Source organism: Geotrypetes seraphini, chromosome 2 (genome assembly GCF_902459505.1).
Source record: "Geotrypetes seraphini chromosome 2, aGeoSer1.1, whole genome shotgun sequence".
NCBI classification, from domain to species: Eukaryota; Metazoa; Chordata; class Amphibia; order Gymnophiona; family Dermophiidae; genus Geotrypetes; species Geotrypetes seraphini.
Window position 1 is genome coordinate 449,461,810 of NC_047085.1, and position 12,364 is coordinate 449,474,173.

Below are 12,364 nucleotides of genomic sequence, written 5' to 3' on the forward strand. Positions count from 1 at the left end.
TCGTCCTTCTGGCTGCAACGGATGAGCTGGGGCTGGTTGGCTGCCCGCACCGGCATGCTGGTGAAAGCCCGTTAAGGCCCGTCTCCCATCTTCCTGCCCCTGAGCGCCAATTCAGCGCATGTGAGAGCCGCCAGCACCTACCCGCTTCCCAACGACCGCCTCGCAGTCCACTGCGGCCAGCCCTAGCGGAAATAGGAAGTTGTCAGAGGGCGGACCACAGTGGAGAGAAGACGGCAAGGCCAGCAGAAGCATGGCACAGCGCTTTTCTTTGAAGTTAAACACGGCGGGCGAGTGAGCAGGTGAGAGAGAGAAGTAGATGCCGGCAGGGGCACCTGTGCCCCACCCCCCGTTCCGACAACTATGGAGGTTTCTCTGGCGGTGAGTGGGGCGGGAGGGGGGAGTTGCCGGCATGTTTCTTACCTCCATGTTCGAAAATGGAATTCGGCATGGAGGGACACAGCACACTGTCAGGAAACACGCCGTCCTAAGTGCGCATGCGCGCTTAGGATTGTATTATAGAGGATATTAATATGGTAAAAATACCAGGTAATTTTTGTCTGCATCTGATTAGTTTCTACATAGTGAGATATTCATGTGGAGGGAGGGGGAGGAAGGATTCACAGTTGTTTTTGAAAATTGCTTTCAGTAATTTACCAAACTTATTGTATCTTAGTACATCTACCACTTAGATGCCTGCTATTAATACCGATTCTTCAAGGGAGACGTTTTAGAAAAAGCGGACATTGTAGAAGGTTAAATCAATTGAAGTAATTTATGTTTAGATTAAAAATGTTTTTCCATAAAAGATTTGATGATATCATCATCTTTGGAATTAATAGTTTTATGTAGTAAGTTTGATCACCAGATCTAAAATGAAAATTAAAGAACTAAGGCCAGTGTATTGGACAGACTTGCACGGTCTGTGTCCCATATATGGTAATTCAGTGTCAGATGGGCTAGGATGGGCATCAAAGGGAACTCCACTAACTTGGAACATGATATCCTGCAAACAACGGGATGGTTGGATTAGCTGGAGTGAGCTTGGACGACAACTTCAGCATTTGGAACCTAGGACAATACCAGTCTTTACAGTCTATGGCCCAGAAATATCAAATAAGAGGCAAATTAATTTAATCATGTATTTTTTAATGGGCAGACTGGATGGACCATTCAGGTTTTCAAGTTTTATTAAAATTATGATTTAATGACAATATCTTAATTCAAAGCGATGTACAGTTAAAAAGGGGAAATCCAATATATTTAAATATTCCTAAAATCAAAGACATTAACGAACTTACACAACTACAATGCTGTCATTTACTACGTTACTATGTGTTTTTTAGATAAGATTTCAGCCATCAAAATTTTTCAGTCCGTTTGGGAGATCACAGTTGGTAAGTATGTTTATTCATTACTATTCAGGCTATGTATGAATGTGATGTGTAGTTGGCTTATTCTTTGTGCTGACATGGAACAGAATTCCAGATTTTTCTAACATTCATTTTGTTCATACATGGGGTATCTGCACACTTTTGACCCTGCAGCTCTTCTGTTTCCTGTCTTCTACCATCCCCACCAGACCTTTCCTGAGGTACTCCAGAAGGGACTGCCATAATTCTCCTCAGCTCTTTACTGATTTTACCATTTTTTTTCACTTTCTAGTTTCCATGATTGAGTTTTTGAGCACTTTTAAAGTTTTCTTTACTTCTTTGTTCTCTCTGTGCACTACCAAAATAAAATTAAGCGGTCCCTTTTATGACAGACAGGCCCTACCCAGAGCATTCCCCAGATACACCAGGCAGGGTAGGGCATCGCCATTGCTCAAGATAGCAGTGCTGGAAGCAGGAGTGAGTAGCCATCATCCTGCCTCCTTTGAGGTATGAATTTGGGGGATTAAATTTTTTAATTTGGAGGAGTCAGCTTTGAGGTCAAGGGGTAGGGGATGCACTAGACACCAAGAAAAGATTGGATTTATTTAGTTGGGTGGACAGGGGAAGGATCGGTGGAAGGGTGCTCAAGACAGATTATTTAAATTGGAGGTTGGAGCGGTTGACAGGACACTCAGGCTGATGCAGACTGCTGTGACAATTTTAAAAAAACTGTTACCCTTTCTGTCAGTATCTGAGACAACTGCAGGTCAGACACTGACAGGAGGAGTGACATTTCGCAATAAACTGCAGATTACTGCATCATGCAGCAAATTTTTTGCAGGAACTTTGTGTGCTATCAGTGGCTTTAACACACTGCTTTTTGTATTGGCCTCATAGTATACAAACATTACAGGTTTAACACTAAAGAAAAGCATCACCTGAAGGAAGGGAGAAGTAATTGCACAACACTTTACATACCAGAGATGTGACGTACAGGTCTTGCAGTCTAAAGGGGAAAGTAAGAGAAAGAGAAAAACAAATGTAAGAAGTCACAGGCGCACAGTTCAGCCATATTAATAACCTGGGTACTATTTTAATATTCTCTTTAAATTATGGATGAACCACTTACTCTCGTTCTTAGGTAAACCAGTAAGACATTCCATAAAGTGGGAGTAAGACAGGAAATGCATACGTGGCATCCCAAGGGAAAGGGAGTAGAAAAAATATTTCCTTGAACAAATGTATAGAAATATAAGGAATGAAAAGAGAGTTCAGTTAGATAGGAATGCTTGAAGAGAGTATATGATATGTTAGCATAAGTTTGTTAAATTTTATTCTATTTGCAATTGGCAGCCAGTACTGGTAGATCAACAAGGGCATAACATGGTCCAAGCATTTGGTGTTATAAAGGAGTTTGATAGCTATATTTTGTAAAAGTTGGAAATGTCTCAAGGGATAGAAAGGAATACTTGCCCACGGATAATTACAGAAGTTATTCCATTAATAAGAAGGGCATGACTGGGGATTTTCAAAGCTATAGCGTCTAAGAAGGATCTGAAGGACCAGATTTTCTTTCAAGCTAGGAATGTTCTCTTCACCACTGATAAAATTTGGGGTACAAAGTCAAAGTACAGTGGAATAAAATCTCTAATGATAATGTAAGAATCAATATTCAGCCTGTTCCAGTAAGTGGCTATCTAGTTGCTCCTAGCTAATGCTGGCCTAACCCTAGATATCCAGTGCTAGAGCACGCATGGCTCCTGGCGCTGAATATTCAGACCAGTGCCCAGTTAACTCACCGCATAAAGTTAGGACAGCAGTTTTGCCAGTGTAATCCCCTGGCCCGCTCCTAACCTTGCTAGTTAGGGGATGGCCAGTTAGCAACGATATTCAGCAGCCACTTAAGTGCCACTGAAGGCTTGCTCAGTGGGGTTTAACTGGGTAGAAGCCTCTCCTGTCCAGTTAAACTCTTTTGAATATCAATCCCATAGTAAGTGGAACAAACTTACGAGGGGCCACTGAAAAGTTCTCAGCCCAACCATGAAGAGAATGATGTGGAGCCATGAAATTTACAAGTTATTCCACACTTTTTGTTTCAATTTGTATTTTGTATTTATTTATTTATACCCCACCTTTCCCAAGGTGGGTCACAATAGAGTACATACACAAACAGAATCACATCCAGTATAACAAATCGAACATGAATAAAATATAATAGTGATAATGTGTAGCCTCCTAAAATTACAAAGAGGCTACCAGTGAAACGAAGTGGAAAGCATCAAGAAAAGTATGGAATAACTCGTAAGTTTCATGGCTCCACATCATTCTCTTCATGGTTGGACTGAGAACTTTTCAGTGGCCCCTCGTAGACTAGATAAGCCATATGGTCTGTATCTGCCTTCATTTCTCTGTGGGCCCCTAAATCAACAAAATTGTTACTTTACTGCAAGGTAGTCTCATAGAGGGACATTTATTGCTGTTTAAAAATATACCTAACATAGTTTATTTTTATTTCTGTTTTGTTAAAAAAAAAGACCGATGCTATCTTCTCTAAGAGCCTTGCTGCAAGGATGCGCTATGACCAACTACTAATTACAGGTGACTTCTATTAATGTTATTGTTGATATGAATTATGATTGGTTACTGGTACAAGTGAAATTATGATGAGATACTGGTACAAGTAAAAAACTATGTTTAATGGGAGGCTTGTTTACTACATGCTGATAAAACAACACAAGTCTAGTAAATAAACAGCAACAAAAAACAGGAGAACCAAATCCACAAAGCTCAATGAAATAAGACAAACAGCACATAATTTACAAAACTGAGGTGCTCAGATACTGCAGTAATAGTAGTCATAATCCAGCCCGCTGTTTTAATTTAGAGGGAGGAATAGCCTAATGGTTAGTACAGTGGGCTTTGATTCCTGTAGAACTGGGTTCAATTCCCACTGCAGATCCTTGTGACCCTGAGCCTAATCCTAACCCTCCATTGCCCTAGGCACAACCCCCACTACCCTCCCCCCTAGATGTGCTATGAAAATGAGGAGTAGTAGTATATTCAATGCTAATGTTTTTGAAGCATTACTGAAAGAAGTGCTACTGAATGTATTAACTAACCCCCTCTTTACTAAGCCGCAGTATATGTTTCTACTGTGGCTCAGGGTGCTAAATGCTCCGATGCTTCTAGGAATTCTATGAGTGCTGGAGCAACGTCAGGGCATTTAGCGCTCTGGAACACGGTAGAAGCCTTTACCGCGGCTTAGTAAAAGGGGGGGAGGGTAAGGTGTTAGATAATGTGACTCAGTATAAAAAATATAAAAATAAAGCAAAACAAAACATTGGAAGCTGGCGCTATCTGATCCCTACTCCAGATCCCTTCCTTCTCAGTGAACAATTAGGGACACTTTTGCTAAGCTGTGGTAAAAAGAGCCACTTTTTATCTCGGCTTAGCAAGAGTTACCCTAAATTTCTTAAATTGTGCTCTGAGAAGGTAGGGATTGGGCCATTAGCACATGGCCATTAAACTAGTTTACCATATGAGCACCTACCATGACCCATTTTGTACTTGCTCGCGTGCTTCCTATGTGCTCACCAGTTAGTTCTTGGAATGGAGCTGCACTAACTGATTAGTGCAGGAGCATCCATTCACCGCCCCTGACACACGCCCTCAAAAGAAATTAATGTAATTTTTAGCACTTGATTAGTGCATATTAGTGCCTTACGCAGCTTAGTATTAAGGGGAAAGGGAATGGGGACTTGTATACCAACAAAGCTTTGGCATTTCAAAGCTGACATTCAGAGCAGTGGGCACTGGAGAATTAAATGACTTGCCCAGGGTCACAAGGAGCAGCATCGGGATTTGATCTTACAATCTCTGGGTGCAGAGGAAGCAGGTCAACCAGTGAGCCGCAGCCCTTCCTTACCCCCTCCTTTACAAAGCCGCACTAGCGTTTTTAGCGCCGGACGCATCAGTAACAGCTCTGACACTCGTAGAATTTCTGCGGCCGGCGCTAAAAACGCTAGCGCGGTTTTGTAAAGGAGTGGGGTTAGTGAGTTTAAGCACCCTGTTCCCACATCCTATAATAGAAAAAAATGGTAACATGCTGAGCATTTCTTCCTCTAAACTTCAAAGACCTAAGAAAACATGTAGTAGACAAAGTCACCAATCTCTCACCTTAAAAAAAAAAAAGAAAAGTTCGCTACAAATCCTTACCCCTGAATCATCAAAAGTCTTGATGAAGTCCAGCAGAGAAGTTCTTACTTCTTCCCACAGCTACCTAGGTAGTTTTGCTATGAAAATTGGCTAGGATGCTAAAATCTCTTTTGACATTGTACCCACAATTTGCGCAGGATACCAAGATGAGATGGGGCAAAATAATGCACATTTTATTTAAAAGCTTAAGCGCATGCACATGACCTGAACATGCTCTTATAAATGCCTCTGTGTAGCCCAACTGCGCATTCTGCCTTTCTCTTTCCTCTTATCTTTCCTTTTACTAATTTTTCATGAACAGTCCTAGTACTTTAGATCTTTTAAAACGATTCAATTCTACATTGCACAATGTAACTGAATATTAGTTATACTAAATGTTTTGTTTTATATTTTGATACCATGTACTTGAACTGTTTCCTATATTTTTTCAAAAAATCAATAAAAAATATTGAACTAAAAAAAAAAAAAAAAAGAAATCAGTTAAATGGCTCTATACCACACAAGGATACCCTGGGCAAGTCACTTAATCCTCCACTGGATCAGACAGGGAAAATGCTTGAAGTACCTGTATGTAAACCACTTTGAGTGTAGTTGTAAAACTACAAAAAGGCGGTATACAAGTCCCAATCCCTTTCCTTTATGACCATTTCCAAACCCGGAAGATCAGAATACTTGCCACACATTAAATAAATAGAAATAAAAAAGGACAGGTATATACTGTATGGTATATAGCTGAAGCAAAATTACATTACATTACAGTACATTTATATACCACAAAACCTTCCAGTTTACATAAGTAAGAGATTGTACAAATCAGCGAATTACAAAAATTTGTCACTTAATCATTAATTTCCCAAAGAATCTTACAAACAAATATGTTTTCAATAGTTTTTGGAAGTGCAGATAGGAGCCTGAGGTAGCAAACAAGATACGTAACTCAGAATCCTGACTGGCTGCCTGAAATGCAATCGTTCAACATAAAAATTTCTTGTATAGGCAGCCATGCACTGAAGGAAATACAAACATCGAAGTAATCCACAACGGACTTTCTACTTTAAAGAGCGCAAATTGATCCAGCAAATAACTGGGTGCTTGACCGTGTATAGCTTTATAACAGAGTCCCAAATTTAAATAATACCTCAAAAGGCAACCAATGCAGCTCTCTATAATAGGGAGTAACATGATCCAACTTTCTTAAATTAAAGATCAGACGTACAACTACGTTTTGAATCTTGTGTAATCTATCTAGATTTGAACGTAGACCTGCAAGATGAACAGAGTTACAATAATCCAATGTACTAAGAACCAAAGACTGAACTAACATTCTAAATGCAGAGGGACTGAAGTAAGACCTAATAATATGCAGCCTCCATAAAATAAAGGTAGTAGTAAATGTTTTCTTAGATAAATACTTATCCAGATATACACCCAGGATTTTAATTTCTGAGTCGATCCTATAAGTAATCCCATTTAATGTCAAACTTTTTCCGTAGTTTTGTTGGAAGGAGAAGCATAGAAAAATTTAGTTTTGTCTGGGTTAAGTTTTAATTTGTGCTCCCTCATTCAGTTGTTCACAGTAAGAAAAATCTTGTTAATTGAATTTAAAGATGCTGAAATATCAGAACTAATAGGAACAACGATAGTAATAACATCGGCATAACTGAATACTTTTAGATTAAATGAAGATAGTATTTGACCTAAAGAAGCAAGGGGGTCCATTTAAATGATCTTAGTGTGCCTTTACACAGTTTTACACACTAAGGCCCTTTTTACTGCTGCTGGAAAATGGCCGATTTTCAGTTTTCTGAACTAATAACCATGTGCTAATGTTGCCATTAGCACATGGTCATTGCCAAAAATTAGTGTATGAGCCCTCTCTGCCACCTATTTTGTAGGCAGTAAGGGCTCACATGTTAATTCTGCGCTAATCAATTAGTGTGCAGCATTGTAGCTGTTCTGATTCATGTTGTCATGCCTACTCCCAGATACAACCCCTTCAAGAAATTTTTTAAAAAATTATTTAGCGCATGGTTTGCACATGTATATTCGGAACATATCATGGGATGCAATGGCATAGTAAGGGGGCAGGGGGTGGACCCCCCCAGGTGCCATCTTGGGGGCGCTGGCACCTCTCCTCCATCTCTGCCCTCTGGTCCTTCCCTGCCAAACATGAACCTTCCCTTCCCCTTGTGCCTCTAACTCTTCGCCTGCATGAACATCTGCTCCAATCTGCTGCTCGCACCAGCCTTGGCTCTCCCTCTGATGTCACTTCCTGGTTGCAAGGCTGGTGCAGGCAGCAGGTTGGAGATGCTGCTTGTGTCAGCAAAGAGGTACAGGAGGAAGGGAAAGAACACTGGGGGGGGGGGGGGGGCACTACCTTGTATGCCTTCCGCCCTCACTACATCACTGTTGAGATGTCTTTTTAAGCTGCGGTAAGCATGCATTAACTCTTATTGCAGCTTAATAAAAGGAGTCCAAAATGATTAGTCTGCAGATCTCATGTTAATACATGAGCATACAGTACCCAGGGGAGTGGCAAGATGGCGGCAGTGTGAGGAGTCGGGAGAGACGCTGTAAGATCTTATTGTGTCTGCTTTCCTCATTAAATACACTAACACTATATCTCGGTTTCTGATGCCACATACGAAGAGGAAAGGGGTGGTCAGGGCCATTTTCTCGCCAGCCCTGGCATCCACCCCGGTCCAGCAGACTATGGACCGTTTCTTCTCGGCCCTCCCAGCAACTGTGTAGTCCGGAGTGAAGAGCCCGGTGTTGGTTGGAGACGAGAGGCAGTCTTCCCCCTTTCAGGCATGGAAATATCTCTTTCTCCTCTGGGTTCCTTCAACCCTCCGTGTCCAGCGACCGCTGAGGCGTTGAGGCAGGAGACACGCGATCCCGGAAGTGGAGACGTCTGATGTCTGCAAGCAAGAAAGAGGAGCTCTCATCCTCTTCCACGGAGGTATCCTTGAATAACATTTAGCTTCTTCTTCAGTGAATGGAGAGTAAAATGGAAAAATCAACAGAAGAGGTAACTAAAATAACTGACAAACTTGATTCTTTAACAAAAACTGTTGAATTAATGAAATTGGATTTTACAGTCCAAGCCAAGCAAATGCAAGATGAAATACAGCATTTGCAACAGTTTAAGATAGCTTCAATCAAAGATAACACCTCAATACATAGAAAATTGGAACAATTTGAAAATTTTAACAAACGTTTAAATCTTTGTGTTCTAAATTTTCCACGAATTCCGGATTTACTAAAAAGATACTTGATTGAAAATTTAAAAATTTCTTCAAATTGTATTCCTCCAATAAATAAGACTTATTATTTACCCAACAAAAAGATTCCCGGAAGAGAAGAAGGTGAAAAAGGAAATGAAAGAGGAAAAAAGAATAACGAGTTAGACTTTGCAAATAATAACAGCAGACACTGATAGAGCAATGCTCTTAGTATCATTTATATTTGAGCAAGATATTATTTCAAAACTTCCCAAAAATTATTTGGGGAACAGAAAATATGGATTTATCCTGATGTTGCTAAGACCACTCAAAAACGGAGGAAAGAATTTCTTTCTATGCGTCAAGAAACTTATCAAATTAGGAGCTATGTTTCTTTTAGCATATCCCTCCAAATGCTTGGTTAGGTACTTAGGAGTCAAATACACTTTTTTCTCTCCAAATCATCTGAAGGAGTTTTTAGATGTCAAGAAGATCGTCAAGGAATGCTGATAGAGGAATATTGGAAGTAAAGCAGTTGTTTAGATACACTAAGCCTTTTTAATTTAACTAATTTCCTTTTTTCTTCTCTCACTTTATGTGAGGTAGGTCCTGCCAATCTAATCTGATTGACTTCTTTGACTGGGTGACCAGTCATCTGGATGCCGGTGAGTCCCTGGACTTGATATATTTGGACTTCAGCAAAACTTTTGATAGCGTCCCACACTGCAGGCTGTTGAACAAACTAAACTCGATGGGATTAGGGGATACATTCACTACATGGGTAAGGGATTGGCTAGATGGTAGGCTTCAAAGGGTGATGGTAAACGGTACCCCCTCCAAAACGTCAGCAGTGATGAGTGGAGTACCTCAGGGCTCCGTCTTAGGGCCGATTCTATTCAATTTATTCATAGAAGATTTGACCCAAGGGCTTAGAGGAAAAGTATCACTGTTTGCCGACGATGCCAAACTATGCAACATAGTTGGCAAAAGCAGTGTGCCTGACTTTATGACGCAGGACCTAAGACAGCTGGAACAGTGGTCATCAACTTGGCAGCTAGGCTTCAATGCTAAAAAATGTAAAGTAATGCACCTAGGCAAAAAAAATCCACACAGAACTTACACACTAAATGGTGAAACCTTGTCCAGGACCACGGTGGAACGTGATTTAGGAGTGATCATTAGCGATGATATGAAGGCTGCCAATCAAGTAGAGAAGGCTTCGTCCAAGGCAAGACAAATGATGGGCTGTATCTGTAGGGGTTTTGTTAGCAGAAAACCTGAAGTCATAATGCCACTGTACAGATCCCTGGTGAGACCTCATCTCGAGTATTGTGTTCAATTCTGGAGACCACACTACCGGAAAGATGTGTTGAGAATTGAGTCGGTTCAGCGAATGGCTACCAGGATGGTCTTGGGGCTCAGGGATCTCACGTGTGAAGAAAGGTTAAAAAAACTGCGGATGTACTCACTGGAGGAGCGAAGAGAGAGGGGGGACATGATTGAGACCTTTAAGTATATCACGGGGCGTATAGAGGTGAAAGATGATATCTTCAGTCTTACAGGGCCCTCGGTAACCAGAGGACACTCGCTGAAAATCAGGGGAGGGAAATTTCAAGGTGATGCTAGGAAGTACTTCTTCACCGAAAGGGTGGTCGATCATTGGAACAAGCTGCCTCAGCGGGTGATTGAGGCCAGCAGCGTGTCAGACTTTAAGAGAAAATGGGATATTCATGTGGGATCTATAGGGGAGTGAGAATCAGGGAGTGGGTCATTGGTATGGGCAGACTCGATGGGCTATGGCCCTTTTCTGCCGTCAATTTCTATGTTTGACCATTCTCCCCAATATAGTGGTCTAAGAAGGGGATTAAGATTGCTTGATATTGTAAGATTGAATTTTAATACCTTGATTTGTTTTCCTCCCTGTGTTTAATGGAGCAATGTATTCTTGTAAATTTTGATGTATAATTAGAAATAAAAAAAAATTTTTAAAAAGAGAATACAGTACCCAGTATCTAAAGTGCAACCTTGGGCCCTCTTTCCCTCAGTTGAGAGAACAGATATGTTTTCAGAGAGGATGCTCTTTTGGGCTTTTTTTGTCTTATTAATTCCTTTAAATTTTATATTTTATGTTGATCGATTCTGTCTGTTTTCTTTAGGGAGAGGACTCAAGCAGCAAAGTGACAGGCAGGTTGGTTCTATGATTTTCCAGCAAAGGCCAAGGAGATGGTTTTTACCTTACAGCATTCAAATGCTCCAATTGTTTTTCCCTTTCTATAATGAAGGTAAGGAAATATATATTTCTGCTACATCACAAATCACTGTGTTGTGGGGTTTCAAATACAAAAAAACATAGATGTATCTTTTAAAATAGGGTCTAACCAGATAAGTCCTGTTGTGCCCATACCTGAAATTTCTGTGGTATTATACCACTAGATATCCAGTCATACTATCTCGGCACCAACCAGGTAGTGCTGAGGTAGTCTGGGAATGGAGTTTAGGTAGACCTGAGAGTTACCCGGTTAGCAATGATAGTCCATTAACCAGGTAACCTCCTAAATAAAATTAGGACAGAAAAAAGGCTGTCCTATTTTATCTAGTTACCTGTCTGAATATTGCTGATACCAGTGGCAGTTCAAGTAGAGAGCTGCACGGGAACGGGGACGACGGGAATCCCGCGGGTTCCCCCTTCGGGTCACGGGGATCCCGTGGGGACGCCCCTAGGGTCGCGGGGATCCCGTGGGGACGCCCCCTAGGGTCGCGGGGATCCCATGGGGACGCCTCCGAGGGTCGCGGGGCTCCTGCAGGGCTGGATGTACTCAGTCGCGCGGCTCTTCTTCTCCTTACCTTCTCTGCTTGCAGCACAGAGCCGAACGGAAGTCTTCCCGACGTCAGCGCTGACGTCGGAGGGGAGGGAGGGCTTAAACAAAGCTTAAACAAAGCCCTCCCTCCCTCCGACGTCAGCGCTGACGTCGGGAAGACTTCCGTTCGGCTCTGTGCTGCAGGCAGGGCAGGTAAGGAGAAGGAGAGTAGCCTCGCGGTTCGAGTGGCTACCAAGGGAGGGGGGCGGTCCGCCCCGCCCCGGTTGCAGCACAGCCGGCCAGGTCCCCTTACTTTTGTGGCACTTCCCCGACCAACCGATAACAGCCCGGGTCCGACAATCCTCCCTGCCCTGTAGCCGCGAATCTAAATTACCTTCTTACAGCAGCTGTAAGAAGGTAATTTAGATTCGCGGTTAAAGGCAGGGAGGTTTGTCGGACCGGGGCTGTTGTCGGTTGGTCAGGGAAGTGCCACAAAAGTAAGGGGACCTGGCCGGCTGTGCTGCACCCGGGGCGGTAGAGAAGGAGGGGGGGGAGAAGGACGCTGAAAGTCCATGGTGAAGACAAGAGGGGGGGGAAGGACTCTGAAAGCACTTGAAGACAGAGGAGGGAGAAGGACGCTGAAAGCACATGGGGGAATACAAAGGGGTGGAGAAGGACGCTGAAAGGCCATGGGAAGGGCGGGGGGGGGGAGAAGGACTCTGAAAGCACATGGGGAAGACAAAGGGGTGGAGAAGGACGC

General features: G+C 42.3%; 1 protein-coding gene across 7 annotated transcripts in view; it reads left to right on the top strand.

Annotated features, from left to right (window-relative positions):
* The window catches only part of CCDC7 (coiled-coil domain containing 7), a 730,660-nt gene that overhangs the window by 621,785 nt on the left and 96,511 nt on the right, over window positions 1–12,364 (top strand). For all 7 annotated transcript variants that reach the window (XR_004538163.1, XM_033931492.1, XM_033931495.1 and 4 more), the window contains 3 exons: window positions 1,344–1,394; window positions 3,905–3,968; window positions 10,963–11,088. Coding sequence is in view for 6 of the 7 variants with exons in the window: in XM_033931492.1 (XP_033787383.1) it covers window positions 1,344–1,394; window positions 3,905–3,968; window positions 10,963–11,088 (241 nt within the window). In the remaining variant the exon portion in view is untranslated. The remainder of the gene's footprint in view (window positions 1–1,343; window positions 1,395–3,904; window positions 3,969–10,962; window positions 11,089–12,364) is intronic.